Consider the following 16,484-nt stretch of genomic DNA (forward strand, 5'->3'; position numbering starts at 1 on the left):
ATGTTGGTGAGGGGGCGGGCCATGCAGTCAGATGACCTCTTCGTCCGCAAGATCAGGCGCCACTCCACCCGGCCCCATCTGGCCTCCATCTCCTTTGATGCCAAGGGGATCCCGGCCCCCCTCCTGCGCCCCCCCCGGAGTGAGGTGACCCAGGGGCTCCCCAGAGGGCATGGCACCGCCCCTGGCCTGGCCTTAAGGCCTGCCAGCCACATCATGCACCGCAGCAACAGTGACGTGACCCTTGGGGAGGGGGTGCCTGGGGACGGGGCACCTCCCTCCTCATCACTGGTGGGGGCTGGGGATTGCGGGCTGCACCGGGACTATGGCAGCCTGAGCTCCATCGAGAAAGGCCCAGGGCCTCCCCGCACCCGTGCCCACAGCCATGAGGAGCCACGGGCAGGCAGCCCAGCCGCTCGGCGCTTCTGGGACCCCCTGGTGCTGCTGGGGCTTGTGGGAGACGAGGTGTGGGAGGGGGACAGCCAGGGGGCTGGGGCTGCCATGTCAGAGCAGGACAGGGGGGAAGAGCCCCCCAAGTTCCCCCCACAGGTCTGGGTGCGCCAGCTGGCCCACTATGACGTGCAAAGCATCCTCTTTGATCCAGGTGAGGCGGCCTGGTGCCAGGGCAGTGCCGGGCGCCGGGTGCGTAACATCACCACAGGGGCCTCAGCCGCCTCGACAGGGCCTGCCCCCACCCCTGTCCCTGAAGAGCCTGACCCAGGTGATGGCAAGGATGGGCCTCTGGTGCTCAGTTGCCCCCACTTCCGCAATGAGATTGGGGGCGAGGAGGAGAGGGGGCTGGGCCGGCGCCAGGAAGCAGGAGGGGGCGCCGGGCAGCTGCCCAATGCGGCCGTGTCTGTGCTGGAGGAGCCACGGGAAAGTTACCCCACCAGAGGCAGCCGGGCCACCCACTGCATTGAGTATGCCGACCTGGGCGCCAGCTACTACCGCAAATACTTCTGTGGCAAGGGTGAGCCAGGGCAGGGGAGTAGGACACAGGGGGCGGAGTGCATGGGGGGGGTACAGGGTATGGGGAAGAAGGAGCAAGGGGCACAGGACATAGGGAGCATGGAGGTGGGGCAAGGGGCCAGCTGCTATGAGTGCTGCTATGCAAGGGTGAGCTGGCAGCAGGAGAATGGCCCTGGGGGGGGGCAAAAGCTGGGGGCGGGTGGCAGGAGGCTGGCACTCAGGAAGAGGGAGGTGCAAGTGAGGGTCCGTGGGGCTGGCATGCAGGGGGGGTCAGGGAATGTGTGAGAGGGGTGGGGGCAGTCCTGGCGATGCCCGTCTCTAACAAACCCCCGTCCCCTGGCACAGAGCACCAGAACTTCTTTGGGGTGGATGAGCGCCTGGGAGCGGTGGCCGTGTCGCTGCGGCGCGAAGAGAAGGAGAAGGAGGGTGCCAGCCCGCAGTACAGCTACCGCCTCATCCTGCGCACCAGCGAGGTGGGCGCCACCAGGGAGCCTGGGGAGAGCTTGCAGCACAGGGGCACTCCCAGGGGGAGCAGGACACTGTGGGTAGGACACCGCCCTGGAGAGGGGGGGTGCTGTGGGGGGAGTCCTAGTCAGGAGGCAATGCAGGGGTACAAAAATTCCCTGGCCTTCTCCCCACCCGCCACGGCTTCTCCTCCCCACAGCTGCGGACCTTGCGTGGCTCAGTGCTGGAGGAGGCACTGCCCCCCACCGCCCGTCCCCCCACTGCCCGCGGGCTGTCCCCCAAGAAGCTGCTGGAGCATGTGTTGCCTGACCTGAACCTGCAGGGGCTGCGCCTGGCATCCAACTCACCCAAGGTGCCCGACACACTGCTCAAGCTGGATGAGCAGGGGGTGAGTATGTGAGTGACGGAGTGCCACAGGGATTCTGCCATGGGCCTGCCCACTATGGGGGGTACAGCGGTGGGGGTGGTGAGGGACCTGGGGGCAAGAAGGAAGCCAGGCTCTGTGGGAGGGGAAGTTCAGGAAGAGTATGATCAGGGTGGTTTGGGAATGGGGGTTCCTGAAGTGTTGTTTTGGGGGAGTTGGATCAAGGTCTTCTGTTGGGGGCTTGGGTCGGGGGGCTTGAGCACTTTGAGGGGGTCAGCTCAGGGGGCCCCATCAGGGGTCACTGTGTTGAGAGGTCTGGGCAGTTTGTGCGGTTGGATCAATGATCCTATCAGGGATGCTACATTGGTGGTGAGATTGGGGTATTTTGAAGGGTTGAGATAGGGGTCCCATCAGGGGTTGCTGTGTTGGGGAGGTTGGGGTATTTTGGGGAGTTGAGTTAGAGGACCCATTGGGGGTTGCTGTGTTGGGGGGTTGAATTGGGGCAGTTTAAGGGGTTGAGATAGGGGTCCCATCAGGAGTTGCTGTGTTGGGGGGGTCAGGGTATTTTTGGGGGTTGGGGTCTCACTGGGGTTGCTGTGTTCGGGGGTCAGGGTATTTTGGGGGATTGAGTTAGGGGTCCCATCGGGGGTTGCTGTGTTGGGGGGTTGGGGTATTTTGGGGGATTGAGTTAGGGATCCCATAAGGAGTTGCTGTGTTGTGAGGTTGGGGTATTTTGGGGGGTTGAGTCAGGGGTCCCATTGGGGTTGCTGTGTTGGGTGGTTGAACTGGGGCAGTTTGGGGGTGTTCCCAGTTTGGTCCCATGTTCCCCTCCCCATACCCCTCCCTAGGTGAGTTTCCAGCGCAAGGTGGGAGTTCTGTACTGCCGGGCGGGGCAGGGCTCTGAGGAGGAGATGTACAACAACGAGGGGGCCGGCCCCCACTTCCAGGAGTTCCTGGAGCTGCTGGGCCAGCATGTCCAGCTGCGTGGCTTCACCAAGTACCGTGCCCAGCTTGACACCAAGAGTGAGTGTGGGGAGGGGGCACTGGGGGTGGTAACTGTAAACAGATACATGTAAAGCCCCAAAGAAGGCTGGCCATGCTCCCAGCATTGGGGACTCTGTCCCAGGAAGCAACGACTCTGAAAAGGACTGGGGCGGAGGGGTTGGGGGGATAACCTGCTGAACAGGAGCTCCCAGTGCCACGCTGCAGCCAAAGGACTATCATGATCCTTAGACGGATAAACAGGGGAATCAAGCGGAATGGGGAGGTTCTGTTACCCCTGTATCTAGCAGCGCTGTGCCCACAGCTGGAGAACTGTGTCCAGTGTGGGGGCCTGCACATCAGCATCACAAACAATGTGGATAAATTGGAGAGGGGTCAGAGAAGAGCCCCACGAATGTTTGAGGGGTTGGAAAACCTGCCTTACAGTGAGAGACTCCAGGACCTCAATCTCCTCAGCTTATCAAAGAGAAGCTGAACAAGTGACTTGGTCACCATCCCTAAACACCTACACAGGGAGCAGAGCTGGGGTAAGGGAGGCTCTTCAGTCCAGCTGACAAAGGTCAAACACAACCCTGTGGCTGGAAGTTGAAGCTAGACCCATTTGGACTGGAACTAAGGTACAGTCTGTTAACAGTGGGAATCAGTAACTGCTGTTACAGCTTCTCCAGGGCTGTGGTGGATTCTCCACCCTTGGACATTTTCCAGTCTCCACAGCTGTTTTTCTAACCAGTCCACTCTAGTTCAACCAGGAATTGTTTGGGGGTGGTCTAGTGGCCAGAGGTCAGATTAGAAGAGCACAATTGTCCCCTCAAGCTTTAAACTCTGTGGAAGGGAGGGTGAAACCCAGGAAAGGGAGCATTCTAGGGGGAGGAGCAAGGAAATATTGGGTGGCCAGACCTTGGGGGAGGGGGAACCGGGGTGGGGTTGGGCTACTGGAAAAGGGGTCATGGGGGCTGAGGGCTGCAAGGGGGCTGGACTGCATTGGCAGCTGCCCCCTGCCATTTGGCACCAGTAGACACATTGGGGAGCTGTCATAGCAGGCTGCCCTCTGCCAGCCCCCAGCGCACCCCATGAGGTGGGGAGCCTGGTTTTAAAGAGTCCCTCCCTCACCCCAGGGCAGGGGGACACATTGGCAGCAGGGGGTGGGGAGGCTCTGAAGGAGGGGACTGTATTCTCCCCTCGACCCAGTCAAGGGCTTTCCCAGCTACGCTCTGCTGAGCCCCGTCTTTCCCTGCCCCAGTAACGCCCCCACTCCCCATCCCACTGATATCTCCCATCCTGTGTCTCCCCCAGCTGACTCCACGGGCACCCACTCGCTGTACACCACGTACCAGGACTATGAGATCATGTTCCACGTCTCCACCATGCTTCCCTACACACCCAACAACCGCCAGCAGGTGAGGCGGGGCAGGGCACTGGAATGGGGCTAGCACAGAGGATGGGGTGCTGGGGTTCACCAGGGGTCCAGAGGGAAGGATTTCTGGGAAGGAGGAATCCAGAGGGTGCAGGAAGAGAATCTGGGGGGCACCAGAGCATGGTGGAGAGTCCAGGCAGCTCAGGAAAGGGGGGCAAGGGTGGCTGACCTGGAAACAGGGAGGGTTCCCATCCTGCTTTCCATCCCCATCCCATGCCCAGCTCAGATCCTGCCCTTCCCCATCGCCGCAGTAACACCATCTCTCTGGTTGTAGTTGCTACGGAAGCGTCACATTGGCAACGACATTGTCACAATCATCTTCCAGGAGCCAGGTGCACAGCCCTTCACACCCCGCACCATCCGCTCACACTTCCAGCACGTCTTCATCATAGTGCGCGCGCATGAACCCTGCACCAAGCGCACCACCTACAGGTGAGGGATGAGCACTCTGCCAGCAGGGGAGAGGACAGCACCTCTCAGTGTCCCACCTGCAGGGGAGGAGTGGAGCATGCGCCAAGCACACCACCGACAGGAGATGGGGGAGGGCGTGCCCAGAGCGCTGCCTACAGGTGGGGGGAGTGTGCGCTGAGTGTGCCACCTTCAGATCAGGGGAGAGTGTGCACTTCACACACCACATACAGGAGAGGGATGGGCACACTGCCATCGGGGAAGGGAGAAGCGTGTGCTGAGCGGGCCACCTACAGGAGGTGTGGGGAGCAAGCGCTGAGTCTGTTGCCTACAGGGGAAGGGAGTAGTGTGCTCTGAATATGCCACCTACAGTGGAGAGGGGAAGCATGTGATGAGTGTGCCAACTATGGGGTGGTGCATATGCCAAGGTCTTTCCCGCCTTGCCTGCCTCCTTGCCATGCCATCATCCCTGTCGCTGGCTGAGCCCATGGCTGCCCCCAGCTGCCCCATGCCCTGACTCCCATCTCTCCCCTCAGTGTGGCAGTGAGCCGCACCAAAGACATCCCACTCTTTGGACCGCCCATCCCAGCTGGCCACCGCTTCCCCCGTACACCCGCCTTCCGGGACTTCTTGCTGGCCAAGGCCATCAATGCAGAGAATGCAGCTGAGCGGTCAGGCAAATTCCACGCCATGGCTACCCGCACGCGCCAGGAGTACCTACAGGACCTAGCGCGCAGCCATGCTACCACCACCAGCCTGGAGGCCTCCTCCTCCCGCCTGCCCCTGCTCTCCCTGGGCGCCAAGAGGAAGGAGCGGGCCAAGGGGGCCAAGGCCTGCGAGCTGCAGAGTGCAGGGGCCCTGGTGTGGAGCGTGCGGGCACAGGACGGAGACCGGGCTGCCCCCGAGCTGCCCTCCCTGCTGGGCATCTCTGCTGAGTTTCTGGTGCTCATTGAGGCCAAGGGCAAGCGAGTCATCTTCAACTGCTCCTGCCGTGATGTGCTGGCCTGGACCTACTCGGACTGCGGCCTGGACCTCTACTACGGCTCCGGGGACTACATCTCCGTGCGGCTCCCTGACGGCCAAGGGGATGAGGTCAAGGACATTGTGCATCGGCTGCAGGTAGGGCCTGGGCCACTGGCAGGTGGGGTACTGCAGGAGAGCTCCCGGCTACTCCAGCCCTGGCCTCTGCCATAGGGGGTGCTGCAGGGAGTGGGGCAGGAGCACTGGGAGGGGTGTTGTACAGGAGGCAAAGCCAGCCCTGCCCAATGCTCTCTCTCCCCCCAGCTGGTGACGCGGGGCTGCGAGACGCGGGAGCTCACTCTGCTGCGGAACGGGCTGGGCCAGCTGGGTTTCCAGGTGGACAGCGAGGGCTTCGTCACCGATGTCGAGCGCTTCACCTTTGCGGAGAAGGCCGGCCTGCAGCCTGGCGCCCGGCTGGTGCGTGTGTGCGAGCGGGCGCTGCCCAGCCTCAGCCGCGCCCAGACTACCGAGCTGCTGCGCACCGCCAAGAAAGTCACCATCACCATGGTGCCTCCTGACGAGAATGGCAAGCCCCGCAGGTGAGCACAGCGCCAGCTGGGGGTGCTGGCGGGGAGCTATGAGGTGCTGTGGGTGGCATGGGTTCCCAGGGGTGTTGAGAGGGGAGGGTGCCCAGGAAGGGGTGCCGTGGGGCAGGAGCTCCCAGCAGGGTCACTCAGGGTTATGGGTTACTGGCAGGGATGCTCAGGCATATGGGTTGGGGGTCCCCAGCAGGGGGCACTAGCAGGAGGGGGCAGGAGCTTCCAGGAGAAGCTGCTGTGGGACACAGGGTGGGAGTGTTGGTGGGGAGCTGTGGGGAAGGATGCCGAAGCATTGGCTGCAAGAGTCCCTAGCAGGGGGAATGGCGGAGTGGGGGTGCTATGGGGCAGGAATCCTTGGGGAGGGACACTGTTGGGGGACAGTGAGGGTAGGTGGCATATGCAGGGAGCTGTGTGGGGCAGGGTAGAAGGTGCGATAGGGTAGAATGGGGGGCAGTGGCGAACACTGTGGGACAAGGAGGAGGGCTCTGTTGGGGGTGCTGTGCAGCAGGATGGAGGGATCAGTGTGGACTGAATGGGGTGGGATCACTGTGGGGGCTGCTGTGGGGCAGGGTGGGGGGGGACTCAGTGGGATGGGAGTCAGGGGACTCTGAGACCCTGCCCCATCATCTCTCTCTTACAGGAGTTTCTCGGAGCTCTATGTGAAGTCCCTGCAGGAGAAGCGGCGCAGTGATTCCCCGGCAAGGGACCCCCCACAGCCGGCTGGGGACCCGGGGCCCGAGGGGGAGCTGAGACCAGCCACGCTGCAGCTGCTGCGCTCGCTTTCCCTGCAGGATGGACCCCCCCATAGCCTGGCTGAGGAGCGCACCGAGTTCCTACGCAGCCACAGTGAGGGCACTGCCCCTCCCAACCTGCCGTGAGTGCCCCCACCTCCTGGGACCCCGCCTCCATCCCACCCTGCCCCCCCCACTCTGAGTGCCCCCACCTCCTGGGACCCCGCCTCCATCCCACCCTGCCCCCCCCCACTCTGAGTGCCCCCACCTCCTGGGACCCCGCCTCCATCCCACCCTGCCCCCCCCCACTCTGAGTGCCCCCACCTCCTGGGACCCCGCCTCCATCCCACCCTGCCCCCCCCCCACTCTGAGTGCCCCCACCTCCTGGGACCCCGCCTCCATCCCACCCTGCCCCCCCCCCACTCTGAGTGCCCCCACCTCCTGGGACCCCGCCTCCATCCCACCCTGCCCCCCCCCACTCTGAGTGCCCCCACCTCCTGGGACCCCGCCTCCATCCCACCCTGCCCCCCCCCACTCTGAGTGCCCCCACCTCCTGGGACCCCGCCTCCATCCCACCCTGCCCCCCCCACTCTGAGTGCCCCCACCTCCTGGGACCCCGCCTCCATCCCACCCTGCCCCCCCCCACTCTGAGTGCCCCCACCTCCTGGGACCCCGCCTCCATCCCACCCTGCCCCCCCCCCACTCTGAGTGCCCCCACCTCCTGGGACCCCGCCTCCATCCCACCCTGCCCCCCCCCCACTCTGAGTGCCCCCACCTCCTGGGACCCCGCCTCCATCCCACCCTGCCCCCCCCCCACTCTGAGTGCCCCCACCTCCTGGGACCCCGCCTCCATCCCACCCTGCCCCCCCCCCACTCTGAGTGCCCCCACCTCCTGGGACCCCGCCTCCATCCCACCCTGCCCCCCCCCCACTCTGAGTGCCCCCACCTCCTGGGACCCCGCCTCCATCCCACCCTGCCCCCCCCCCACTCTGAGTGCCCCCACCTCCTGGGACCCCGCCTCCATCCCACCCTGCCCCCCCCCACTCTGAGTGCCCCCACCTCCTGGGACCCCGCCTCCATCCCACCCTGCCCCCCCCCACTCTGAGTGCCCCCACCTCCTGGGACCCCGCCTCCATCCCACCCTGCCCCCCCCCACTCTGAGTGCCCCCACCTCCTGGGACCCCGCCTCCATCCCACCCTGCCCCCCCCCACTCTGAGTGCCCCCACCTCCTGGGACCCCGCCTCCATCCCACCCTGCCCCCCCCCACTCTGAGTGCCCCCACCTCCTGGGACCCCGCCTCCATCCCACCCTGCCCCCCCCCACTCTGAGTGCCCCCACCTCCTGGGACCCCGCCTCCATCCCACCCTGCCCCCCCCCACTCTGAGTGCCCCCACCTCCTGGGACCCCGCCTCCATCCCACCCTGCCCCCCCCCACTCTGAGTGCCCCCACCTCCTGGGACCCCGCCTCCATCCCACCCTGCCCCCCCCACTCTGAGTGCCCCCACCTCCTGGGACCCCGCCTCCATCCCACCCTGCCCCCCCCCACTCTGAGTGCCCCCACCTCCTGGGACCCCGCCTCCATCCCACCCTGCCCCCCCCCCACTCTGAGTGCCCCCACCTCCTGGGACCCCGCCTCCATCCCACCCTGCCCCCCCCCACTCTGAGTGCCCCCACCTCCTGGGACCCCCGCCTCCATCCCACCCTGCCCCCCACCTCCTGGGACCCCGCCTCCATCCCACCCTGCCCCCCCCCACTCTGAGTGCCCCCACCTCCTGGGACCCCGCCTCCATCCCACCCTGCCCCCCCCCACTCTGAGTGCCCCCACCTCCTGGGACCCCGCCTCCATCCCACAGTGTCCCCCCCCCCACTCTGAGTCCCCCACCTCCTGGGACCACTGTGAGTGACTCCCACCTCCATCCCATCCTGACACCCTTCCCCATCATACGTGCCCCTCTCCATCCCCCCTGGCCACCCCCCATTCTCCCCCCCAGCTCCCCAACCTGCCATGAGTACCCCTTGCCTCCCAGGACCCCTGCCTCCATCCCACCTCCCCAGTCTCCTGACCCATCATGAGTGCCCCTTGCCTCCTCAGACCCCCGCCTCCACCCCACCCCCATCAGCCTCCAACCTACTGTGAGTGCTTCCCCAGCCTCCTAGGAGTCCTGCCTCCCCCCCAGATCCAAATCCCACCCAACAGACTGGTTGACACCCACCTCCTAGGCTCCCCACATCAGCTGTTATCCCCCTCAGCATTCCCGCCCCCTTTTTCTCAGCTGTGTTTGCCACAGGCTAATGTTCCTCTGCCTCTGCAGGTCCCAGAGCAGGGAGATCCCCATGTTATCTGACCCCACACCTGACCTCATCCTGGCCGCCACACCCAAGGGGCCCCCTGAGCGGGACACGGTGAGTGTGTGTGTGTGTGTCCCAGCTGCCCCCTACAGGATGCAGTCAGGCCCCTCGGTTTCGTGTGTGCTGTCACTCTGGAGGTTTCACGTGCACTGTCATTCTTGGCATTCCATGATGTGCACTGTTATTTGCAGCTATTTATTTGTGAAATAAATCTGTTAACCTGTTTAACAGCCCCTGTGTCCCACCCCAGAGATTACTGCATCTCAGTACTGGGTGAGGGTTCCCTGTATAAACAGCCTCCGCATCCCACCCCAGAGGTGGCTGAAACTCCAGGTGATGGACCCCTGGCTTATAGAATCCCAGTCATCAATCACTGTGTTCTCTTGTCCCAGGACCATCCAGGAGACCCTACATCATTGGAGCAGGCTCCCCCAGATCATGGGGTCATGGGTAGCCAGGCCCCGCCCCCTAGCGAGACAGCTCCACCCACCTCGGACATGAGTGACACCGAGAAATTCCTACCCCGTACGCTCTCGCTGCGAAACTCCATCACTAAGAGTAAGACAAACACACACATGCACCCCCAGTTTGATCCTGTCACATTAGCATCAGGGGAACTTTCCCTTTTCCAGGCGCAGGGTCCAGCTCCAAGTGCCAGCTGGGTGCTTTGTGCTGGGATTTTTCTCCAATTAAAAAAAAGAAGAAGTGGGGGATGGGAAGGAAAAATAGAACTAAAGTGTGGGGCTGGGGCCCCAAAGCGGGTTTTCACACATCAGGATTCGACCCCTATTTGTTTCCTTTGAGATTTCTTTGTCGAGAACCTACGCCTGTAACAAAATCTCAAATCCATTGACCAAAGGGGGCTTGCGGGGAGGGGAATCTCAAGTCAATAGATTTTCCCCAACTCTAATTAACTCTGAGGATGGACGTTAATGAATAGCTGCGACTGAGCTGTGAGGCTAGAACCCGCTGGAGGATAACAACAACCTTCTAGTGCTTTAGCCCAAGCTGGGGGGCCTGGTTCTGGGTCTGAAGGGCCTTGCTTTGGACAGCTGCTGGGCTCCTTGCCCTCATTCATGCCATTCTTTCTCTTGCCCCACCCTCTCCAGTTCTGTCGGAAGCCGGTGAGTCCCTGGAGGAGGAGTGGGACTCCATCTCCAACCTGGCTACCACCTGCAACAGCATCCTAGAGGCGCTCTCGAAGGAAGGTGAGCAACAGATTTCCATGCTGCATCATGGGTGGGAGTGCCCAGCTTGCATAAGCACAGAGAGGGGCTGGAGTCTGAGAGTTCCTGGTGGAGGACTTGGTTGTGGTCTGTAGCAAATCCCTAGGCAAAGAGCTTTGTTAATGGGGGGCTAAAGCTGGGAAATCCCTAGGCAAAGAACCTGGTTAAAGTTGTCTGGGGCCAGGAGTCGCAGCAAATCCCCAGTCTGAGGAGGAGAATCTCACTCTGTCTCCCCTCTTTTCTGCAGCAGGGCAACATGTGCTGGAGAACAGAGAGCCCCCCGGTGGGAGTGGCCAGAGGAACCCAGGCCAGCAGCCCCCCGAGGATGAGTAAGAAGCTACACAGAGGGGTGGGAGGAATGATGGGGGGAGGTTTTCATCCACTAGCCCCCTTTTCACTGTATCCTCCCTGCTCTCATCCTCCCCCTTACATATTCCATGATGATAACACAGTCAGAGCAGGCAAAAACAGCAACAAACCATCTCTGGCTCAGCTCGCATCCCAGCTTTGTGGGACTTGTTTATCACGAAGCAACCAGGGTCATCTGGTGGCTGAACAGTGAACTCCAAGTGGGTGTGCCATAACACTCCTCCAGTGGGAGGCTGACACATTCACTGGCTCTGCACCTTTGGAGAGCTCTCTGACAATCCTGGGGAGGAGAGGATACTGAGCGGGCTGGGCTCTTGGGAGACGAGGGATCTTTGCTCCCCCTGCCCCATCTGATCTCAGCCTGACTGATGCATATTGTCATCCTATGAATCTCTCCATCCCTCCATCCCCACACTCCTCTGTCTCTCACTCTTTCTTTCCCTCGCCCAGAGGCCATCAGTCCCGGTCGCTGTCGGAGAAGGTCTCTCACTTGGAGTCCATGCTAAAGAAGCTGCAGGAGGACTTGCAGCAGGTATGTTCGGGGTGCACAAGGGAAGGAGAAAGTGGGTTAGGGGAGGAGTGCAGAGGGAGTGGGGGCAAAGGTGAGGAAAAGAGGGAGGGGAGCGGAGGGCGGTGGAGGCTGCAGGAAGGAGGGCAGGGGGCAAGGCACTGCAGAGGAGTTACAGGGCAGGTGTGGTGCAGGCGTTAGAAGGAGGTGCCATGAGAGGGCCAGACGGGGGCAGGGGCTGTGGGGTGGGAGGGTCAATGGCGACTGAGTGGGAGGGACTGGGTTGGTAGTGGGGGGTGCTGCCCCTCCCCACTGACCCTGCCCCCCTGTTCTTCCAGGAGCAGGCAGCCAAGGCAGCACTACAGGCCGAAGTGCAGAGTCTGCGACAGAACAACCAGCGGCTGCAGCAGGAGCAGGAGAGTGCAGCTGCCCGGCTCAGCCAGGTCACCCGTCTGCTGTGCGGCTCCCCTGGCCAGTCCCTCTAGGGGCCTTGGGCCGCCTCCACCCTCACTTGCCCAGTCATCCCCCCACTGCCCTTGTCTCCCCATTGACCCCACTTCCACTCCTCCCCTCTCTGGTCCCCAGGGGGCGCTGTGGTTACCTCCAGGAGGAACCACAATCTGAACTGCACTCTGGGGGGCCCACTTTGCAACTGGCCATGCACAGGGGATTCGGGCTACCAATCCCCCAAAACTGCCTGGGGGGGAAGGGAACCCCCCCTGGAACATGGATTCTCATCTCTCAAGACTTTTACCGCTGGGGAGCCCAGCACAAACTCACCAGCCCAAAGGCTACTGCCAGGAGCAGGCTCTGATATCGGGGTACAGGCAACACCCCCAGTTCCAGCTGGCTAAGCTCATACACAAATCTCAACTCTTTGGTAAATCTGACTGTAATGGGCAGGAGGTTGTAACCTTGTCATCTGTGGGGTGGGCACAGGAGGGAGGGCTGGTGTTGCTGAGCAAGAGTGAGAAGGAGGGACTTAATGGCGCGTTTGACCTTGACCCCCTCGGAAAAAATCAACTTGCAATACCCCCCAATCCTGCTGCATCAATCCAGGCCTCAGGAAAACCCTGGCATGAGAGAGAGATGATTCTACTCTCCCACTCATACAAATGCTCACACACACTTTCCTGCACACATTCATGCACATTTGCACACACACATGACTGCACACACACACACACACATACATTTGCTCACCCAGATGCACTCCTCACACCAGCTCAGAGTGCTCCCAGTCCCACACATGCCCTCACACTGATGCACGCCTGTGCAGACTTGCTCCCACTCGTGCTTGGGCAGACTATGCTCACACTGATGCATGCTCACACTCACGTGCTCTCACTCAAGCGCCCATGCACTGACACATGCTCCCATGCAAACACACACTGTAACACCTTCACTCCGGCTGCCAGATCCCCCAGACTCCTAAGGGTCCAGAGCCCCACCCCCATCCAGCTCTGACCCGGCCAGCGCAGGAACCTCTTGGCCTGAAGAGGGTGCCACCCTGCCTGGTAACTGTGAAGATACTGCAAGCTGTGAGTTAATGCCCCCTCTCCCCCAACCCACCCCAACCCATCCCAGCTTCCCACATAGCAGAAAGGAGGTATGGGGACATTCAGAGGTGAAAGTAAGCTGGTACGCCCCGGTATGGCATACCGGTAAGAGCCGGTGCGCCGTACCAGGACCAGCTTTCCGAGAGGGCAATTGAAAGCCCTGGGGTAGCGGCGGCGGGGCTGCGGCGGGGATTTAAAGGGCCCCGGAGCTCCAGCCGCTGCTACCCCCCGGAGCCCTTTAAATCCCCACCTGAGCCCTGCTGCCCGAGCCCTGGGGTATGGGTGGGGGGGCTCTGGCAGGGATTTAGAGAGCCCCGGAGCTCCAGCCACTTCTACTGCCCTGGCTCTTTAAATCTCCCCCAGAGCCCCGATGCCGAAGCCCTGGGGTAGTGGCGGTGGGGCTCCAGCGGGCATTTAAAGGGCCAGGGCGGTAGCAGCGGCTGGAGCCCCAGGGCCCTTTAAATCCCTGATGGAGCCCAGCCACCGCTACCCCAGGGCTCGGGCAGCAGGGCTCAGGTGGGGATTTAAAGGGCTCGGGGCTCTGGCAGCTACTACCACAGCGGAACCCCAGGCCCTTTAAAGCTCTGCCAGAGCCCAGAGCCCCGGGGTAGCGGTGGCAGCCGGGAGCCCCCAGGGCTCCTCAGTGATTTAAAGGGCCCGGGGCTCCGCTGCGGCAACTGGAGCCCTGGGCCCTTTAAATCGTCTCCGAGCCCCGGGGCTCCCAGCCACCTCTGCAGCTGGTAGCTCGGGGGTGATTTAAAGGGCCCTGCGTTCCCAGCCGCCACTATTGCAGCTGGAGCCCTGGCCCTTTAATTTCAAGGGCCCAGGGATTTAAGGCCCTACCTCTTCTGGTTGAGGCCACGCCCCCTGCTCAGGACTCCGTTGTACGGGTAAGTCCTCTAACTTACTTTCACCCCTGGGGACATTGCTTCTGGTCATTTGCTTTCCCCCCCCCAGCAGTGCCCCTCCCTCTGCACAAGCCCATCCCCTACTACCTTCCCCCCACGCTCCATCGAGACATAGCCTCCATACTGTACTGGGGGGAGGGAGGTGGTACAGGGCCCAGCCCCCCATTTGGTGCTAGGGGATATTTCTGAAGAGTGTCCCTTATTTCTGGAGGGGGGTCCCCTGTGACATGGGGGGGTTGTCATGTCTCCTTTTGGGTTGTAAATATTTTAGTACCAAGCAGAACACAAGTCCTTGTTTCAGGTTTATTTGTTTGTTTGTTAGTTTTTTACACTGAAAATGGCCAATCTTAGAGGCAGAGAATCTGTGTCTGACGTGAATGTACAAACCCAAGTGTGTCTGTTCCCAGGCTCCTCTGTGCAATAAAGAGCCAATATGCAGCTCCCAGGGTCCGACACCATCCTGCCTACTGTGTTAGCTCACTTGGCCCTGGGCACATATGAATGCTGGTTCCAGGGGGCTGGGAATGGGACTGTCACGGAGTGGGGGGTGTGGAGGAGTCCGGGCCCTACATCCCTCTTCCTGGGATTCACTGTGACTCTCAGCCAGCCAGTAAAACAGAAGGCTTATTGGACAATAGGAACGCAGTCTAAAACAGAGCTTGTGGGTACAACCAGGACCTCTCAGTCGAGTCCTTCTGGGGGGCAGGGAGCTTAGACCCCAGCCTTGGGGTTCCCTGCGTTCGACCACCCAGCCCAAAAACTGAAACCCAAACATACACACACCCACAGCTCCTCCTCCAGCCTTTGTCCAGTTTCCTGGGCAAAGGTGTCACCTGGGTCCAACCCCCTCCCAGCTCAGGTTACAGGCTCAGGTATCTTCACTCCAGTGGAGTCATCCCCGGCTCTCCCATCTCCCGTGCAGACAGTCCCAGCAGAACTAGACGGCATTCCCTGGTCAGTCCACCCCACTCCCTGCTGTGTCACATCTCTCCCCCCTTCGAAACTGAACTGAGCAGGGTCACTCTGACCAATGACCTGGGGAAGTTCAGGGCCCCCTCTCCGGGACAGCGCATCCGCTATCATGTCAGCACTTCCCTTCACATGGACCACATCCATGTCATAATCCTGCAGGAGCAGGCTCCACCTCAGGAGCTTGGCGTTGGCTCCTTTCATCTGGTGTAGCCAGGTCAGGGGTGAGTGGTTGGTGTACATGGTGAAGTGTCGCCTGAAGAGATATGGCTCTAGTTTCTTAAGGGCCCACACCATGGCCAGGCATTGCTTCTCGATGGCTGCGTAGTGTTGTTCCTGGGGTAGCAACTTCTTGCTCAGGTACACAATGGGGTGTCTCTCCCCCTTTTCATCCTCCTGCATTAACACTGCCCCCAGCCCTGTGTCTGAGGTGTAGGTGAACACCATAAAGGGCTTGTCAAAGTCTGGGTTTGCCAGGACTGGGCCACTGACCAGAGCCTCCTTCAGAGCGCAGAGAGCCTCCTGGCACTGTCCGGTCCAGACCACCTTGTCTGGCTTGCCCTTCTTGCATAGCCCAGTGATGGGGGCGGCTATGGCGCTAAAGTGGGCACAAATCTTCTATAATACCCTGCCATCCCACTAAAGGCCTGGGCCTGCTTTTTGGTTTGGGGCGTGGGCCAGTCTCTGATCACCTCCACTTTGGCTGGTTCCGGGTTTAGGCAGATGGTCTCTACCTGATGGCCCAGGTAAGATACTTCCGCCAATCCCACCTTGCACTTCTCAGCTTTTACAGTCAGCCCAGCCTCCTGGAGTCGGTCCAGCACTTGTCTAACCTGGGACACATGGTCCTCCCAGGTCTGGCTAAAGATACAGATGCCATTGATATACGCCACGGCAAAACTCTCCATCCCCCTCAGTAGCTGATCCACCAGGCACTGGAAGGTGGCCGGCGCTTCCTTGAGGCCAAAAGGCAGGGTCAGGAACTCATAGAGCCCCAGAGGGGTGATAAAGGCCAATTTCAGCCTGGCATCTGCATCCAGCGGCACTTGCCAGTAGCGCTTTGTAAGATCCATGGTGGTAAGGTACCAGGCTCCTCCCAGTTTATCTAGGAGCTCTTCAGGCCTGGGCATGGGGTAGGCATCAGATACAGTGATGGCGTTGAGCTTCCGATAGTCTACACAGAACTGGATGAAGCTGTCCTTTTTGGGGACCAGCACCACCGACCGGTGAGGCCCAAGGGCTGGAAGATGGCTGGATCACCGCCAAAGCCAGCATGTCCCTGACCTCTCTTTCCAGGTCCTGAGCAGTTTTCCCTGTGACGCAGAAGGGGGAGCATCTTATAGGGGAATGTGATCCTGTCTGCACGCGGTGGACAGTCAGATTAGTGTGTCCAGGCTGGTTGGAAAACAGCTGTCGATACAGGTGCAGCTCCCCTCTGATCTCAGCTTGCTGGGCAGGGGTTAGCTGATCCGAGAGGGGAATTGTTCCCAGGGGGGAACCAGCTCTGGTCCCAGGGAATAGATCTACTAAAGGGTCATCTCCCTGCTCCTCCCAATGTCCGCACACGGCCAACACCACATTCCCCCTGTCATAATATGGCTTCATCATATTCACATGATACACCCGGCAGTGGTGTGCCCGGTTAGACAGCTCCACCACATAGTTTTACCTTATTTAGCTGTTTGA

The 16,484-nt window shown here is 61.3% G+C and overlaps 1 protein-coding gene across 2 annotated transcripts; it reads left to right on the top strand.

Moving 5' to 3' along the window:
- On the top strand, positions 1-13,321 carry SIPA1 (signal-induced proliferation-associated 1). Of its 2 annotated transcripts, none has more exons than XM_077822393.1 (15): positions 1-967; positions 1,312-1,439; positions 1,631-1,819; positions 2,644-2,818; positions 4,091-4,194; positions 4,486-4,643; positions 5,156-5,738; positions 5,904-6,178; positions 6,819-7,052; positions 9,223-9,313; positions 9,652-9,817; positions 10,369-10,467; positions 10,733-10,814; positions 11,305-11,386; positions 11,701-13,321. In XM_077822393.1, exons 1-15 carry the CDS (start codon positions 1-3, stop codon positions 11,845-11,847), a joined length of 3,480 nt encoding a protein of 1,159 aa, XP_077678519.1. In that variant the 3' UTR covers positions 11,848-13,321. The 2 variants fall into 2 exon arrangements, with proteins under 2 accessions (XP_077678519.1, XP_077678520.1); XM_077822394.1 differs by having other exon boundaries at positions 19-967; positions 10,736-10,814.
- The last annotated feature ends 3,163 nt before the right edge of the window (positions 13,322-16,484 follow it).

Source organism: Eretmochelys imbricata, chromosome 7 (genome assembly GCF_965152235.1).
Source record: "Eretmochelys imbricata isolate rEreImb1 chromosome 7, rEreImb1.hap1, whole genome shotgun sequence".
NCBI lineage: Eukaryota > Metazoa > Chordata > Testudines > Cheloniidae > Eretmochelys > Eretmochelys imbricata.

What these genes read in the sequence shown, in the direction of transcription:
- SIPA1 (XM_077822393.1), top strand. Translation starts at nt 1, where the DNA reads ATGTTGGTGAGGGGGCGGGCCATGCAGTCAGATGACCTCTTCGTCCGC. An exon ending in CAAATACTTCTGTGGCAAGG is followed by an intron (nt 968 to 1,311) that starts GTGAGCCAGGGC and finishes CCCCTGGCACAG; the next exon opens with AGCACCAGAACTTCTTTGGG. An exon ending in GCGAAACTCCATCACTAAGA is followed by an intron (nt 9,818 to 10,368) that starts GTAAGACAAACA and finishes CACCCTCTCCAG; the next exon opens with TTCTGTCGGAAGCCGGTGAG.